At 35.9% G+C, this 19,297-nt stretch overlaps 1 protein-coding gene across 3 annotated transcripts in view; it reads right to left on the bottom strand.

Moving 5' to 3' along the window:
- The window catches only part of LOC109053098 (netrin receptor DCC-like), a 199,352-nt gene that overhangs the window by 32,923 nt on the left and 147,132 nt on the right, over window positions 1-19,297 (bottom strand). The window contains exons 13-21 of one of the 3 annotated variants that reach the window (XM_042751244.1): window positions 16,946-17,087; window positions 16,252-16,362; window positions 13,577-13,771; window positions 11,019-11,114; window positions 8,383-8,525; window positions 7,267-7,405; window positions 4,951-5,058; window positions 3,296-3,490; window positions 2,557-2,589 (exon numbers count right to left, since the gene is read on the bottom strand). In XM_042751244.1, the coding sequence (XP_042607178.1) occupies window positions 2,557-2,589; window positions 3,296-3,490; window positions 4,951-5,058; window positions 7,267-7,405; window positions 8,383-8,525; window positions 11,019-11,114; window positions 13,577-13,771; window positions 16,252-16,362; window positions 16,946-17,087 (1,162 nt within the window). Of the gene's footprint in view, window positions 1-2,556; window positions 2,590-3,295; window positions 3,491-4,950; window positions 5,059-7,266; window positions 7,406-8,382; window positions 8,622-11,018; window positions 11,115-13,576; window positions 13,772-16,251; window positions 16,363-16,945; window positions 17,088-19,297 lie in introns of all 3 variants that reach the window. The other 2 variants (XM_042751241.1, XM_042751233.1) reach the window with 2 other exon arrangements.

Here is a 19,297-nt window from a genome sequence, read left to right on the forward strand (position 1 = left end):
TGTTTTAACTCATCTCATTTTGATCGATTGCTCAGAAATCAAGGCTTCTTGTCTTCATTTGTCATCTTCAGGAAGTGTATCCTGATTTAAGGATGTTGTGTTGGAATACAAGACAAAAATTTTTTTTTTTTTTTGTTTTTACAGTATATCTAATATTTATTGTAATAATATATATTGTAGTATTTATTGCCATGACTTTATGAATTTATGACTTTCTGCTCTGCTTTAGGACCTTTTGGGACCTTAGTTTGTGAAAACGAGAATTAAGACTTTTTAAGACCCACAGTTGATAAATCTTGAAAAATGTGTTCAGATGAAGTGCGCTTTTGCTTAAAACAAGAACAAGATCTGCCAGTGGAATCAGAAAAATCAGCTTAATTTAAAGGGCAAACAGGATTATTATTCATACTCCACTGGTAGACATTTCTTTCTTGATTTAAGCATGAAGTCATTTCATTTGGGTACATTTTTCAAACAATATCTGATGTCATTTTGTTTCTCCAGAAAACATATATCTTGATTTAAGAATCCTTGTACTGGAACACGAGGCCTGAAGAATGATCCCTGCTCGGTCTGAGAGTGACTCGTCTTCTCTATAATTTCACACAACTCTTCAGATATGATTAGGTCCCCAGATCCGCCGAGGACGATCTCGGAGAGCTTTCTAGCGTGTGTCGGAGAGCTCCTCTCAGTCCCAGTGAAGGTGAGCCGGCTCTCCGTGTAATGAACTGCGGATGAGGCTCTGGGGGAGAATCTGGAGCGATTGGAGTTTATTTTCAGTGCTGATGATCTTCAGACTCGTGTGTGTGTGTGTGTTTGGTAAGTGGAGCAGGACCCGAGGAACCTGTCAAACATCAGTCTCACGGCCCTGATGATGTTTACTGTGATTTATGAGTGCAGAAACACACACACACACTCCTCCGTCTGCTTCAGTGACTGAAACTCAAGTGCACTGCACTATTTAGATGAAAACGACTCTAGTTTTCCTCCAGACTAAAGTGAAATGCTGTCTTCTGTTTCTATTGTCTGTCTGTCAAGGCCTGAAGCGATGAAGATCACAAACTCTGGACTGAAACAAACCTGCACACAAGACTATTCCCTTCACTCTGTGTCAAAGCCGAACCAAATCCACTCTGTTTTTCCAAATTCCACGTATTTTTCTGTTTATTTTGGATGCTGTTTTTTCCTGTTTTAATTTCTCTGGATTCTGTTCAATTTGATCAAAAAGCACGAGTAATTGTTTGAAATCACGAAGCAAACTACTTATTCAAAATTTAACAAAATTTAAATTTTTAGAGCCCCACGAAATCGCTTTTGTGTCTAATTTCATTGTTTTCACAAATTCTGTTTTAATTTGATCAAAAAGTACATCTAAACTGAAATCATGAAACAATTTAACAATTACAAGAAAAACACTATTTATTTAGATCACTATGAAATCTATTATATTAATTTTTTACCCTCAAATTCCATTTTCCAAATTCATTTTTTTTTTGTTTTAATTTTTTTTTATTTCTAAAGAATTGAAATCATGAAACAAATAATTTAACCACAATTTATTACAAGACTAACAAAAAAATTCTTTAGAGCCCTATGAATCTTTTATTTTCCCCAAATTCTGTTTTATTTATTTTTTTATTCTGTTTTAGTATGATCATAAAAGGATATCTAATTAACTGAAATCACGAAACAAAAATAATAAGAAAAATAAAAATAAAACATTTTTAGAGCCCTGTGAGACAGTTAGGCTAATAGTCAAGTAAAATACGGTGTTTATTCACATATATTGTGTTTGGTGAGACATTTCTATCTTTTTCTGAATGTTTCTTCTCTGGATGTCAATTAAAAGCATCTGAGGAGCTGATTCCTGCGGCGGCGCGTCTTAATTAACGCCGGGAATCAAAGGAAGGAACTCTCATTAAAGATGGTGCTGACAGCGACACGCGTCTCTCCTCACCGCCGTTATCACCGCGCTATTCCTGACACAACACGCCACTCAAAGGACTCTTAACAACACCCTTAACAATTCAGTTCATTCAGACGGAGAATTATCAGCAGAGGACGAGCGCCGAGACGCTCTGAAGACCGTTTGTAAAGAGGAATGTGTTTAAAAGAGGACGAGGGATGGAGATTAGAGCTGGGGGTTTATTTGTGCTCTTTGTGATTTTAACACACACACACACACACACACACACACAGCTTTGTTCTTTTCGGAAACAGATTTATAGAAATGTAGCACTGCATCAGTGTCTCAGCAACGGATGCTCTGCAGTGAATGGGTGCCGTCAGAATGAGAGTCCAAACAGCTGATGTGTTTCATCTTTTGTCTTCTCCAGATGTTCACTGATGGACTGGAGTGCTGTGGATTACTTGTGGATTATTGTGATGTTTTTATCAGATGTTTGGACTCTCATTCTGACGGCACCCATTCACTGCAGAGCATCCATTGCTGAGACACTGATGCAGTGCTACATTTCTACAAACCTGATGAAGATCTTCAGGCTCAGTGTTGTACAGTATGCACACGTTTGAGTTAATTCGAGATCATCTGCTTACCTTGATCATTGGCCATCTTGTCAGGATGCTCAACTATAAGAGAGAAAGAGAAAGAGAGAGAGAGAGAGAGAGAGAGAGAGAGAGTCTGTCAGTGTGTTTCCGCCGCTGTGTAATTCACTTCATCTTCATCTGTGAACGCTCATCATTAACAATCATAACTCCTAGTGCTTCATAACGCCTCACGCAGACGCAGTGAGAGTACAGTCAATATACACAAATACTGCTGATTATGATCAGCATCACTAGAAAACTACATTTATACATCACTAGGGTGTTCTAGGTGGTTGCCAGGGTGTTGCTATGCAGTTGTTATATGTTCAATATGGCCATACAGCCATTTTTAAAGCATGTTCCATGATGAATTTGAGTTTTTGACACGTGAATGTATTTTCTTGAACTGAAATAAATGGAGGGCAAAATATATTTTTAAATGATTTACAAAAATATATTTGAAGCTTTTAAATATGATTTCAAAAACGTACAAAAATATGTTTTCCACCAATGTATTTTTGAAAATATATTTTGAAACATTTTAGCAAATGCATTTTTAGGGCATTTTTTTGTATGTTTTGAAATGTATTTAAAATATATATTTTTTGCCATGTGCCTGGACCTCCTTCAGCGTGCGTCTGTGGGATTTTTATGTGAAAATGGTGCATGAGTTAGTAAATCACTAATGTGACATGGTTTAGTGTGTGTTAATGAAGCACAGGTGATGATCTCAGATGTGGCCGCTCACCTTTGGCCGTCCTGTACTGCACGGGCTCCGACAGAGGCCCCACTCCTTTGGCGTTCTTGGCCTGGATGCGGAAGTAGTAGACGGTGTCCAGGCTGAGGTCCATGACCTGGTGTGTGAGCCGGTCTCCGCTGATGGGCTCCATCACCCAGTCGTCGATGGGCATGTTCTTGTCCAGCGTGTAGTACAGGATATAACCTGACACAGACGAGCAGGGGTTAAACCAGCACTGCTGTGGTTAAAGGGGATAGTGTGGCGCTGACTCAGAGGTCAAAGGTCAAGCCTCTGGTGAGTGAGAATGTGAGTGTAATGGGAGGAAAACGAGGGCGAGTTAAAGACACATGAGAGCTTTTAAATGCCAGACGAACCCTCAAAAGCCTCTTAATGGGACTGTCTGTGTGTGTGTGTGTGTGTGTGTGTGTGTGTGAGAGAGAGAGAGAGAGAGAGAATTAGGTTAAATTTTTCCTGCTGCTTATCAAACTCTATAACAATACAGTATCTCTGCAGAGACTCCACACACACACACACACACACACACACACACAGATGAAGGTCAAGAGAAGCATCACGTTTGTGCTGAGACACATGAAATGTCCGTGCGTGACAATGAGTTTGTTTTAATCACTTAAATTAACAGTCTGTTATGATTTTCTGACCCTCACAGTAAAATTATCTTATGAATGAATATACACCATTATAATACTTCATATTAATTATTACAATAACCTATAGCACAGGGGTCTCCAACCTTATTTCATTCGGGGGCGACTTTTTAAAAATGAAAGCGTCTGAGAGCTACCAATGTTATACAGTACTTAAATCTCTTAAATAATCTATCAATCCAAACTGTTATACACAGCATTGTTTAAATGGGCTGGAAATATTAAAAAAGTACTGATACACACACTGAAATCATTTTACCAAGTTTTATGCCAAAAGCCAAAAAAAAAAAATATTCAGCAGCACTATGGAATTTTTAATTGGCCTAAACAGTGAAATAAAACATTTAAAAAATCATGGTCAGATTTTAAACTAACAAAAAATATTCATAACATGTTATCTACTGACATGTAATACATGTTCAAATAAAGTTTTGACCATTTTGTAAAATAAAATTTACTGTGTTTTTCAAAGCGCGATAATCAAATATGGATTTAATGATAATTAAAATACATAAGATCATTAAAATAACCTCACAGCCGATATGTCAATATACCTTGGAGCCTTTATATATAATGCATTATTAAAGTATTTATTTTACTTATTATGATCTCATAAATAATTGTAAACAGTTATAATACATTATAACACATTGTTACACCTTTAGAAAGTACAATGCATTAAAACATTATCCTAAATGTAGGCTAAGGTAAGATTGTAAATGTGTTTTCTTGTCCATGAAATACATTTAGAAATATATTTTGGTATATGAAGGTTAAAACTAAATATATTTTAAATTTTTAAAATATATTTCATAGAGCTTCACTGTTTACAACACATATTTAGCTAAATATTTTGGACAGAAAAAATATATATATTTTTGCCACATGGGATTATTTGTGTCCTGATCACGGTTTCATTGATTATTATTTGGATGGACATACATACGTCTCAAGCTGAATTCTTATCCTGTCGTTTCATGTGTGTCTGAGCGTCACCTGTGATTCGTCCGTTGGCCTCCAGCGGCGGCTGCCAGCTAATCAGAATGGCTCGTGGACGTCCCTCTCGGCCAATCACAGTCAGGTCCTTAGGGGCGGAGCTCGGCGCTGACCAATGGGAAGAGAGAGAGCATTTATGCTGTATTCTGCTCATGTCGGATATGAGACTCCACATTTGATACCTGTGACTTTATTATCCAACGCTTAGAGATGACGGGCAGTTCTTTAATTCCAGAACTACACAGAAACTAATTAAACAGCTTCATTAACCCCGAGGCCTCCCATGAGCATGATGTTTCATGTCTTTACTACAGTTAGTTTAGACAGTGATAAAAGCATCTATTTCTTGACTAAATACGCTTTTATACTCATTGTTTTTTTACATGTACAGGAAGGTGGATGAGAGCCGTCTTAAACCACAGGATGAGGCATTTTATCAATTAATTATATCCCCAAACTGAGCAATTATATTCCCAAACTGAACAATTTTATTCCCGACCTGAGTAATTATATTCCCAAGCTGAGTGAATATATTCCTGAACTGAGTAAATATATTTCCGAATCTGAGTAATTATATTCTCATTTCCAAACTGAGCAATTATATACCTGAACTGAGTAATTATAATCCGGAACTGAGTAATTATATTCACAAACTGAGTAAATATATTCCCGAACTGAGTAATTATATACCTGAACGGAGTAATTATATTCCCAAAATGAGTAATTATATACCTGAACTGAGTAATTATATTCCAGAACTGAGTAATTATATACCAGAACTGAGTAATTATATTCTGAAACTGAGTAATTATATTCTGAAACTGAGTAATTATTTTTTATATTTGAGTAATTGTATTCCCAAACTGAGTAATTATATACCCAAACTGAGTAATTATATTCCCCAACTGAGTAATTGTATTCCCAAACTGAGTAATTATATACCTGAACTGAGTAATTATATACCTGAACTGAGTAATTATATTCCCGAATTGAGTAATTATATTCCCGAACTGAGTAATTATATACCTGAACTGAGTAATTATATTCCCGAATTGAGTAATTATATTCCCGAACTGAGTATTTATATACCTGATGTGTGTTTTTATTTACATGGTGTGAGTTTTTATACCCCCAAACTGAGTAATTATATTCCCGAACTGAGTAATTATATACCTGAACTGAGTAATTATATTCCAGAACTGAGTAATTATATACCTGAACTGAGTAATTATATACCCGAACTGAGTAATTATATTCCCGAACTGAGTAATTATATTCCGAAACTGAGTAATTATATTCCCGAATTGAGTAATTATATTCCCGAACTGAGTAATTATATACCTGAACTGAGTAATTATATTCCCGAATTGAGTAATTATATTCCCGAACTGAGTAATTATATACCTGAACTGAGTAATTATATACCTGAACTGAGTAATTATATTCCCAAACTGAGTAATTATATTCCGAAACTGAGTAATTATATTCCCGAACTGAGTAATTATATACCAGAACTGAGTAATTATATTCCGAAACTGAGTAATTATATTCTGAAAATGAGTAATTATATTCTGAAACTGAGTAATTATATTCTGAAACTGAGTAATTATATGAACTGAGTAATTATATTCCCGAACTGAGTAATTATATTCCCGAACTGAGAAATTAATCTTCCAAACGGAGTAATTATATCCCCGAAATGAGTAATTATATTCCCAAACTGAGCAATTATGTTCCGAACTGAGTAATTTTATTCCCAAAAGGATTAATTATATTCCCCAGCTGAGTAATTATATAATACTTCATGTGTCCTGTAATTCAAAAGTCTTAAACAACATACTAAATGGTGTTTTTCTGAAAATCAAAAAATGCAGAAAGTTTTCTGTGAGGGGTAGGGTTAGGTGTAGGGTTGGTGTAGGGTGATAGAATATACAGTTTGTACAGTATAAAAACCATCACGCCTATGAAGAGTCCCCGTAAAACACCAATACCAACATGTGTGTGTGCACTTGGATGGGTAAAGGCAGACCACACATTCCGAGTATGGGACACCACACTCGGCCAAACATCACTTTCACATATTTATGATTTAGTTCATCACTATTAGCATTTTTCCAACCCCAGTTTGGGAAACTACTGTATCTATACATACCATAATAGTTATTAATGGTTAAAATAGTAAGTTTGACTATTTGCTCTTATTCTTTGGATCTTGATGGACTCCGATCAGATCATCAGGTGGACATATCTGCTATATAGTGCAGTATAAACAGTTTTATAACACAAGAAGGACAGAACGGCTGTGTATGTTTGTACCTGCTTCGTATGTGGTGGCGTGTGCTGTCATACTCCACGTGCTGGACTTGCGTCCTTTAGTCACCATGACGGAGAACTCGTACATGGTGTTGGGCTTCAGACCCGTGACGGTGTGACTGAGAGCTGTAGTATCAGCCGACTGAAATACAATCACACGTCATGAGGAGTAAAGAACTCTCAATGATCACAGCACGGTGATTACTTTACATTCACAGTTATTCATCACTCTTCAGATTTCACAGCTCTTTAACAGATTCATCAGAACAGAGAAACAGGAACTACTATATAAACGTGAGGCTGGTCGACTCAACAACAAGATGATTCTTTACAACTTCACATTTTCAAACGACTTCAGTTGCACCCGAGTTATTGTCCTTAGCTAAATCTAACCCATAAACAACTGAAATAAAATATTCAACATATTTAATAAAAGATCAAAATAAACATTACCTGACATAACATTTCTGATACAACATTTCTCATTTTCATTTAGTTGAAGTACTGAAACAACTAAAACTACATACATTTAAATAGTTGAATTATTGAATTGACTAAAAGTATGTAAATTTATTACTAAACATGTAACTAAACTTAAAATGAAAAGAGAAAATATAAAAATACAATTTATTTCAAGATACTAACAAATTTAATCACTATTAATAATTCAGTCATGCCAGGGTTATCATAAAAAGATACTAACAAACACTATTAATAATTCAGTCATGCCAGGGTCATCATAAAAAGAACTAAAATAGTAATAGTAATTAGTTTACTTGTACATTTGATGTACATATATATATATCAGTCAGTACATCAATGATACTAAAATAATAACTATGTAGAGACATTAAAAAACAAAGACTAATAAAAATGACAGAACACTAACTAAAATTAAAACGAAATAAAAAAAATAAAAAATAAAATTGAATTCAAAATATTAAGAAAAACTACACCAGCATATCAATGACAGTAAAATAACACTTCTTGCATCTGTATGAAGAGCGTTGAGCACATTCACACAAATAAGTGTATGGATGGTATGGATTCAATCCCATATTGGTTTACCATGGTATCCATGATCCATGTGTTATTTGAGTGAAAAGCGCTGGTATTGACCTTGTATTTGCCGCTGGTGGAGTGGCTGGTCTTCCACTTGACGGAGTAGTAGCGCACCTCCGAGGACTTCTGGTTCTTAGGAATGGAGTTATCGGCCCAGCTGACGCGCACCGAGTCGGACGTGAGCGCCACGGCCTGCACACCTACGGGAGGAATCATGGGCGTGGACGTGTCTGGGATGGGGGTAGGGTATTTATCAAACAGATGGAACAGATCGTCATCGGACGGGTCCAAGGGGTCTGTGTGGAGTCATGTTCATGCAGCAAATCATACGTGATCACAGATGAGAGCGGACAGGACGGATCAGGAAAAAAAGAGTGGAAAATGGAGTGACAGAGGAAAAAAAAGACACAGAAGAAGAACATTGAGCTCTAGATAGTGACACAAACAGATAAAGGTGAAAGTCAGAAGAACTACAGCGTGAAAAGTGGTAACCTGCAGATACAGGCTATAAAAATTGATATGAATTTATGTATTTACGTGGATTTAGGTACATGAAATTTAAATGAATAAATACATTAATAAACAAATGAATTAATAACTCAATAAAAATGAATTAATTATAAATACAACAAAATAAATAAATAATAAAAAACATTAAAGATTAATAAATAATTCAAATTAATGAATGAATTACTTAATAAATAAATAAATGGATAATTAAAAATAAATAAAATAAATCATTAACTCATCAATCAATCAATCAATCAATACATTGATTGGACTTGAATTAAACCAGTTCATTTATGTTACCACTTCTAGGTTACCATTTTTTTCGTGTACAGGTGAATCTCAGCAAACATGAACGATATTTCAACACAAAACCGAAAGGATAATTAGAAATTAGATTCTGCATGAAGAAAATGAAGAAATCATCATTTAAAATCATCAACATTTTACATTACAAGATTGATTTTACAACTGTAACCCTCAGCAGCTGACTGTAATGAAATCTGAAATTAATTTATACTGAATTTAATTCATACTGACTTAAATAATATACAGTAGGAATGGGAATTTGGGGTTAAATGTGCTTAAATATGCAAAACAAACAAACAAACAAACAAAAAAAGCTGTTAAAATAAGTTGCATTTTCTTCATGCTAAATATACTTTCTTGTTTCTTTCTTTTGATTCTGAAGTGAAACATGAGCCGCATGTGAGATTCACCAAGTAAAGCAGATAAATCTACAGCCTCACCTGAGAGACACAGAGAGAAGACAGTTAGTCTAGAAACCTAGTCACCACCATCATCATCATCATCAGACAAACACACATCTCTTCCCGTCAGTATCAGACACTGATCCGTCATCATCAGGTGAGATATGAATCTGACACAAACCCTACTGAGGGAACTAACTAGACAGCTTCGGAGACATCAGTGAGCTGCAAAAGGATGCTTTCTAATAAAAATACCACACTATCCTTGACAATGTTATTTTATTATAACTGAGATACTATTATAGTTTTATTGATATTTTGAATCAGTTTTCTGTTTTCATTTTAATTTTATTTCATTTTAATTTTAGTGTTTTTGGCATTTCTAGTAGTTTTTAAAAATGTTTCAAAATTTAAAATATCTATATAGCTTCTATTCATTTTTATTTTAGTTTAGATTTATTTATAGCTTTTTTGTATTTTGAAATTGTTTTTATTTTTATATATTCTGTTTTTTTTTTATTTGAGTTCATTTTCATTTTAGTGTTTTGGCACTTCCAGTAGTTTTTGAAACATTTTCAAAAATTTTAATATCTATTTAATTTCTATTTATTTTATTTTATTTTTATTACTAGTTTTTTATATTTTGAATTCATTTTTATTTTTATATATTCCATTTTTATTTTAATTTCACTTAAAGTTTTAGTAATTTTGTTGTGTGTTTATCTAATTTTGATTAGTTTTTGATTTTTTAAAATTACAATGTCTCTAGTTTTCATTAATTTATATTTCAGTTTTAATATATTTTAGTAAATGAAGTCAAAGTAAATGAAAATACATCATTTTTATTTCAGTTGATGTCTATTTCAAGCAATGGAAAAGGTTTTTTTTTTTATTTATTTTAGTTTATGTGGTAATAGTTAATTAAAATACATAATATATATATATAATTTCAGTTGATGTCTATTTCAAGCAATGGAAATTTCAATCAATGTTAATAACCCTGATTCTTGTAGAGAAGACAATCCCAGAATGCACTTCAGAAAAAAAGCCATAATGGCCAAAGTCGCGTCCCGACAGCAGCGTCTCATGGCTGGCGAGTCTGTAACTCTGTAGAAAGTTTGAAATGATTCACAGAAATGATCCAAATGTACAGCTGGCATTTATTTGAATCACTGAATCAGTTCAAACTGTTCAGTTCCGTTTAAATCTCAGTCTCATGATTCAATGATTCATCAACCACACCGATTCAGTTTCCGTCTTGTAATATTCCATGTGTTCATTTCATAATCTTCACAATTTTCATCATTTCACAGCAAACTGAGCACAAATGTGAAGATACACATCAAATGCTGTGCGAATATCTCCTGAGATGTTCCTCCTGAAGGTTTGTGATCGTATGTGAGACTGGCGTGAAGCACATGGCTATAATCAGACTGGAAGAGAAGCTCAGAAATGATCTAAACAGACGTGACCCACCTGACATGGATCTGGTGACGGCGCTCTCGTACAGAGGAACTCCTTCTCCCGCGTTATTGAAGGCCTTCAGAGAGATGACGTAATGAGAGCTGGGCTCTGCAAACACACACAAACACAAAAACCTGATTGGATTCTGATCTTACCCTGATGCAGCTGCTGATGAACATGATGCAGGAGTCTATTAGAATGCAGTAATATGAGCCTAAAATTCAAGATGTGAACGAAAAAATAAATGACCCTCTTATATTTATATCATATAATATGGTTTAGCATTATCACACAAGCAAAAGTGCTGCTTTCCCCAATGTCTGCACCATTACTAATGTGATATTGATTTAATAGTTCAGTAAACAAGATGTTGATATTGTGTCACATTTTAGACACAATATTTTTAGTTTTTGCTCAATTTCACACATGAAATAATTTCAATCAAAGTCACAGCGAACTGTTGAGCGTCTGTGATCAACACACAGAGGTGATTCGCTACTGAATGAATCGGCCATTTGAACAAATCGAGTGAGTCAATGATTCAGTGACTCATTCATAAAGAATCACTTGCTTTGTTTCTGAATGAATCGGCTGTTTGAACAAATCGAGTGAGTCAATGATTCAGTGACTCATTCATAAAGAATCACTTGCTTTGTTTCTGAATGAATCGCCTGTTTGAACAAATCGAGTGAGTCAATGATTCAGTGACTCATTCATAAAGAATCACTTGCTTTGTTTCTGAATGAATCGGCTGTTTGAACAAATCGAGTGAGTCAATGATTCAGAGACTCATTCATAAAGAATCACTTGCTTTGTTTCTGAATGAATCGGCTGTTTGAACAAATCGAGTGAGTCAATGGTTCAGAGACTCATTCATAAAGAATCACTTGCTTTGTTACTGAATGAATCGGCTGTTTGAACAAATCGAGTGAGTCAATGGTTCAGTGACTCATTCATAAAGAATCACTTGCTTTGTTTCTGAATGAATCGGATGTTTGAACAAATCAAGTGAGTCAATGATTCAGTGACTCAGTAATTAAAACTGTGACTTGCCCCCACCTTTTTAAAAATCATTTCATATTTAATTTTTTTTTTTTTTTACACTATTGATACTCATTTATTGTCAATATTCATCAAATGTTGAATCAAGATATTTATTTCTAAAGCTACTTTTTTGTAATGTGTGTCCAATGCTTTTCTCGTCTAACACAATAATAGCTTTACATGATCTTTTGGGGGGTCATTTCTCAGCCAAAATTGATGTGCCATTAATTAGATTAATTAATCATCATGTAATTAATCACTTGACAGCCCTAATTATAATTTTATATAATTAATACATGTTGCAACATTGGCACTGTTATTGATCTGAATAATCTTGTTAGAGCTTGAGTTTGTTTCATAATTGAAGAATTTTGCAACATTAACACATTTATTTTTTTGTTTATTACTGTGAAGCTGATTTTATGATATATCTGTATTGTATAAAATGCTGTTTAAAAAAAGGTGTCCTGATCTCGAACATTTTACAATTCAGTGATTTGTGGAAAAATAAATGCAGCAGAAGTGCAGAAGACAAAAAATAATAGAAAACAAAGCAAGACATCAGATGAGGAAATTCAAATAGAGTTATTATTGGTGATAATAACAGCAGCATCAGTACATCTGCTTCCTGCAGCGCCGCCGCAGGACGGGACTGTTTTAATTCCAAGCTATAATTGATCGAGGCTTTAAAAGATTCATTTATGACTCTGTTTGTATCTGTATGAAACCCTGAACAAAGAAACAGAAGATGCTCTTTTCCTCTTTCCATTCGATTCTCTTTTCCTTCTGGGCAGCTGCTCTCAGTTCAGTATCGCTGCCATGGTAACCTGTGGATTCCATGTGAAATATTGATAAGGACATGGCCTTATTATTGTCCAGAATGGAGGTAAGAGGAGGCCAGATCAGCGTTCGGAGAACAAAAGACGAGCGCAGGTGAGAATTTCACCACAAGAGCAGCTCTCGGCAAACGGCTGATGAAACTAACAAGCTTTAATGAAGCTATCGAGGGAGTCGTAAACTCCTCTTGACATCAGTTTTCTGGGTAATCACAGAAAAATAGAATAAATAAAACATTAGTGTGCGTGTTTGATCTTGAACAAACTCTCATTACATATTCATGAGTGCTGAACTAACCGCGCCTCCTCATGAATATTAATTTTGCGAACATTGTGTCTTTTGTAATGCGCAATAAGGAAAATTAAATCCACACCTCATTTGTTTTCAAATGAGATGCCTTTAAATAAAACATTCTAATTTCATTCTTCATAATGAATTAATGAATGGGAAGCCATTTCAGTAAATGAATTCGCACCACTTTTCATAACAAGCACTTAAGAGCTTCCAAATAATAAAATGCTGATGAGTGCTGCTCGGATTGCACCATCATGTGATCAATGATCTATAATTAACGATCTGAATGAAAGCCTCTCTGAGTAAATGAATGCAGATGACTCTCTGATCACATGACCTAACAGAACTGGCATATAAAAGTAGCGTTTGTGTAGTTAGGCATCTCTGATTCTCACCCAAGTTCTCGATGGAGAAGTAGCGCTGCTTGCTGTCCACTCTCACGGTCTCGGCGTATGGGCTGCCCACTCCGTAGCCGATGATGTAGCCGCGCACGAGGATGTTGGGGTTGAGCGGCGGCGTCCAGCTCATGATGATGCTGTTGGGCAGCGGACGCACGTGCAGAGAGCTCGGCTGGTTGGGAACTTGAGTTTCTATGAATGAGAGAAAAGGACTAAAGTAAAGCTAGTTCATTGTTCTGTTGGGGTTCGGAAGGTTGTTGGGATAGCTGCTGCAGAGACACCGGAGATCTCAAGCCAGAATGACTTAAAAATGTGGTAGAAAACAGAATTAGTATGTAATGAAATTTTTAAAATTCACATAAAATTCATAATTTTTAACTACAAAAGCAAAACTTTGAATGCTGACTTGAGACAGACAGACAGAATGATAGATAGATAGATAGACAGAACAAAAGATCAAACGAACAACCAACCAACCAACCAACAAATGAAAGAACAAACGATTTAACGATGGACAGAATGAACAAACGAACGACAGATAGATAGACAGAAAGACAGAACGATTGAAGGAACGAATTACCAACAGACAGGCAGAACCAACAAACAAAAGAGCAACAGAACAAACGAATGAATGACAAACAAGCAGACAGACAGACAGAACGATTGAACGAACAAACTACCAACAGACAGGTAGAACAGACTAACAAACAAACGAAAGAACAAACGAATGATAGACAGACAGAATGACAGAATGAAAGACCGAACAAGCAAACAAATGAAAGAAATGAGCAAAAGACAGAAATCGATCAAATGATCAAATGAACGAACGATCAATCAACTAACAAATAAACAAAAGAACAAACGAACAACAGACGGACAGAAAACGAACGAAACGAACAACAGACGGACAGAAAACGAGAGAGTGTGAAAAAGAAAGGGTGAGTGAGTATGAAAGAAAATTAGAGTGATAGAGAAAGAGAGTGAGTGTGAAAAAAGGAGAGGTACAGAATGATTGAACAAACAAACAAATGAAAGAGACGGAGGGATAAATAGACAGACAGAACAAATGATCAAATGAACGGTCAACCAACCAACAAACAAGAGAAAGAACAAAATGAATGAACAAACAAAAGAATGACAGATAGAATGAACTAATGAATGATAGATAGATAGAGAGAATGACTGAATGACCGCACAACCAACAGACAGGCAGAACAAACAAACAAATGAACGAAAGAACAAATAAAGGACAGACAGACAGAATGACAGAATGAACAAACAACAGATGGATGGATAGATAAATAGATGATAGATAGATAGACAGACAGACAGACAAAGATAGAATGAATGAATAAACAGACTGATGGATGGATGGACTGATAAATTCAACTTCCTGTGTGTTGAGTTCTCAGTGATTCTAATCTCTAAACTCTAGAACTCTCTAATCACTCTAATAGCTCTCTGTCCTCTGTGTTGAGTTCTCAGTGATTCTAATCTCTGTATTCTCTAGTTAGAGCTCCACACATGCATCATAATTTACACTTCTCCACATGCATCATATTTACACTTCTATATCTATTCTGGTGTTTTTTTGCTTTGAAAATCCTTTTGTTGACACTCGGCTTTGCCAGTGTTTACGAAGCTCGACCCATCGCTGGTGTTCTCTCTCTCAGGCACAGATCATCTCTGATTAATGACTCTCTCAAAGCAGCAAACTAGAGCGAAGCTCAAGCAGGTACTGATCAAACCTCACGCCACGCACTTCATCTGCACAAAGAAACACGTCGCGTTCAAAGATGATATTCTCACGCCCGAAGACGTCTTCAAAGCGCTCCATTAGAACAGATGATGCCGGCGCTCTGCGTCGAGTTGAAAGATAATGTAAATGTCAACTACATCTTCATCTATTATATGCTGAATGATGTGCGCTTTTAACTTTCATTGTGCTCGCTGACGCACTAAACTCAGACACACTGAAGCCAGACGCATTGATTCTCTGCTTAAACCTCTTATCACCTCCTCTTGTAGCCTGTGGCTGCGTCTCAATCTGCTACTAATTCAGCAGTAAGCACACTACCCAGGGAATCAGCTACATCAAGCTCTGAAACGTTTGCATTGAATAATCATGACTGAATAAGTGTTTAGTAAACACGGTCCTTACTAGTAGTGATGGGAGAAAACTTTTTAAAACTCTGAATCAGCTGAACACACTCTGTTCAGAAGGCTTCAGTAAATCAACAAAAGTTCAGCCTAGACATGCATAAAAAGTGCAATTAATAAATCATCTAATACTATTAAATATGTTTTTTCTTCATTTGCAGAGCTTGTTTTGTTCGGTTACGGTGAGTTTGGTTAATCAGGCCAATAAGAGTCTATTAACTATAACTCTTTCTTTTTATTACACAAATGTGTCATTAAAATGTTTGCGTATTTATAAAACTGGTAAAAACCTTGCAGACACTGGTTCAAGGGTTCACAGCGATCATTTTTTAAAGTTTTGACGTAACAAAGCCTCGTTTACTGAAATCACGTGACTTTGGCGTTTCGATACGTGCTCCGAATCACTGATTCTGAACAAATGATTCAAAGGTTTGAGAGTTTCACGTAGCAAGAGCTGAACCCTGACCACCCCAGACTGGTTCAAGGTGCCCTAAACAGGGAATAGTATTCACCGTCCAGGTCGTTCTCCGGCGTCTCGGCCGTGTGCCACTCGCTGCTGGGCCCCGAGCCATTGACCGTCATGGCTGCCACCTGGAAGCTGTACTGGCTGCCTTTCTCCAATCCTGTCAGACAATAAACAAAGAGCCAGAGTCAGAAGATAAGAAAATAACATGCACGAGTGTGTGTGTGTGTGATTATTATTTGTGATTCTAATTAGTAAAGAGCAATCAGTCAAGGCGGCGAGGTAAACAAGGTCTGCAAACCTCATCTAAACAGATCAGGATGCATTTCCATCATGTGTAAAGATAAAAAAACGCAATTATGATAGCAGGGCGCTGTCATCCCTGAATACCCCAGAGTGTGGGGAATTAGCATAACACACTCCAGCGGCACTGTGAAATCAATCCCTTCAGAAATAGCAACTTAGTGAGATATCCATCAAGGGAATAATGGAAATTAATATGATTTTCCAAAAAAAATTCAGAAATCCTATTCAAACAAACACACATCTACGCTCCAGAAGTCCTGCAGGAGGACAAATCCGGCGTGATGCGTCGACTTCTTTAGCATACACTGACTCCGGCGTTAAAGAAACAGGAGTGTGACGCACGAGGAACACATGAATCTGGCAGGAGTTCAGACGCACGTGATGGAAAGTCTCACACACACACACACACACACACACACACACACTCACTCACTCACCGGTGAACAGGTACCAGAGGTTGTTGGGTTCGATGGCTTCCTGTTCCCCCCGCCGGCCCGTTTTGCGATGGCGGATCTTGTATCCGGTGATGAATCCGTTCTGTGTGTTTGCAGGCGGCGGCTGCCAGCTCACCTTAATGCTCTGAGACACACACAGAGATCATCTAAACACCAGCACATCAGTTTATCAGCTGCAGCGTATGGAATATCTGTTCTGTTCAATGCTGAAAACTTTAATACTGTATCTGGTGGACTTGATTTAATACACACACACTTGTTTGGATTGTGAATAGTTGGTGTTTAATAATGAAATGGAGGGCATTTAACACTGTTAAAAAATTTGGGTCAGTAATTTTTTAATGTTTGAATTCTCTTCTGCTCATCAAGGCTGTACATACAAATTATGAAATATTATTATGATGTAAAACAGCTGTTTTCTATGTGAATCTCTGTTAAAGTGTAATTTATTTCTGTGATGCGCAGTTGTATTTTCAGCATCATTACTCCAGTCTTCAGTGTCACATGATCTTCAGAAATCATTCTAATATGATGATTTGCTGCTCAAGAAACATTTCTGATTATTATCAATGTTAAAAACAGTTGTGCTGCACAATATTTTTGTGGAAGCTGTAATATAGTAGCATTTAAAAGATAGTTAAAAAAATTGAATGAATGAAAGAAAGAAAGAAAAAGAAATTAACAGTTTCATTCTGCAAGGACACAATAAATAGATCAAAAGTTGCAATAGAGATATTTATGATATTGTTTATGTATCAAATTTAATGTTTATATTTTCTGTTTTCTTTTTAAAGTAATTTAGCATTTTTTGTGTGATTGCCATTTTTATTAGTTTTTTTTTTTTAAAACATATCTATATATTTATTATTTTTATTATTTTGAATTCAACATTTAGTTTTAGTTATTTTTGTACATCATGTTAAACTAAAAGAAAATGAGAAATGTTGCCTTAAAAACTAGATGAAATATATATAGATAACTAACCTGATCTCAAACCTTTGTATTTTATTTTATTTTCAGTTGAATTCATTTCAATTAACAAAACCTTTTTTTTAAAATGGGTTTATGGTTTTAGTGAATTATAACCCCAAGATGTTCAAGATTTATTTGAAATAGAAATCCTAAATAGACATCAGCAGAAATCACTTTGTCACTTTTAATCAATTTAAGGCGTCCTTCATAAATAAAAGCATTAATTTCTTAAATGCATGTTAACTGCTGCTGCTTTCGCTCATTTTTATAACCGTTCAGACCTTTCCAGCCATCTGTATTCTGCATGGATGCTTATTAATTATGCAGGAAAAGGCATTTAATTGTTCAGCAGAGGGAGAAATGGATTGATTTGACAGGGTCTCCAGTACGAGCACAACTTACTGATGAGAAACATCAGCAGGTCAACACAACCTTTACTAGGACTGGTATACAGTACCCCTCTCTCTCTCTCTCTCTCTCTCTCTAAAGCTGAATTCCCAAACACAGGTTCATTAACCTTCACAAGCAGCCCTGAAACAGATATAAACTTCACAGCGGCGTGTCTGCGCAGGAATGCCTTCATACGCTCGCTGGCTCAGTGAGACTGTGTTTGTGCCATCTGCCCGTTAACATGCAAATAAAGCAATTAAAATTCACACCACACTGCTGCCAACGCGACACGTCCATCCCACTTCAGCCTCACCGGCCTCATCACGGCGACCCGGCCGATCCTCCACACCTCACACCCCGCAGCATTCATTACCATTCACTGGCACTTGGTCCTGGGTTTGGAGAGTAATCTTCATTGATTACAGCTCGTGGGTGTGTGTGTGTGTGTGTGTGTGTGTGTAAGTGACTATGGCAGTAGTTCAGGATCGTCATTTTGGCCCCATCATGGTGTTAATTATCCCGTGTTGAACAGAGAGAATCAACTCAGAACAATGTGTTGCTGTGCGGATCTCTCTCTCTCTGTGTGTGTGTGTGTGTGTGTGTGTGTGTGTTTTGGTGGGTTGATGCAATATTATAAATCTGAAATGAATGAGTAACAGACATATACAGTGTCATCAGCATTGCATTCTGACTGTAATTCATCAATGCAATCAATGCAGGTGTGTTTTATATCTTCAGTCCTGATGGAGCATCAGTTACAGTCTGGAGAGAGTCTTACTGAGCGAGTGTTAGTGACGCATTCTTATCTATTTGCATATCAGTATTGTTAGCTAAAACTATATTTGGTAATAGAAATACAGCTGAAATAAAATTTTAATATAAATATTAGATGCAAAACTTACTTAAAAATAAGAAATGTGGTCTTGGCAACTAACTAAAATAAAAAAAGTTAAAGTACTACAATTATTAATA

This window comes from Cyprinus carpio, chromosome A5 (assembly GCF_018340385.1).
Source record: "Cyprinus carpio isolate SPL01 chromosome A5, ASM1834038v1, whole genome shotgun sequence".
NCBI lineage: Eukaryota > Metazoa > Chordata > Actinopteri > Cypriniformes > Cyprinidae > Cyprinus > Cyprinus carpio.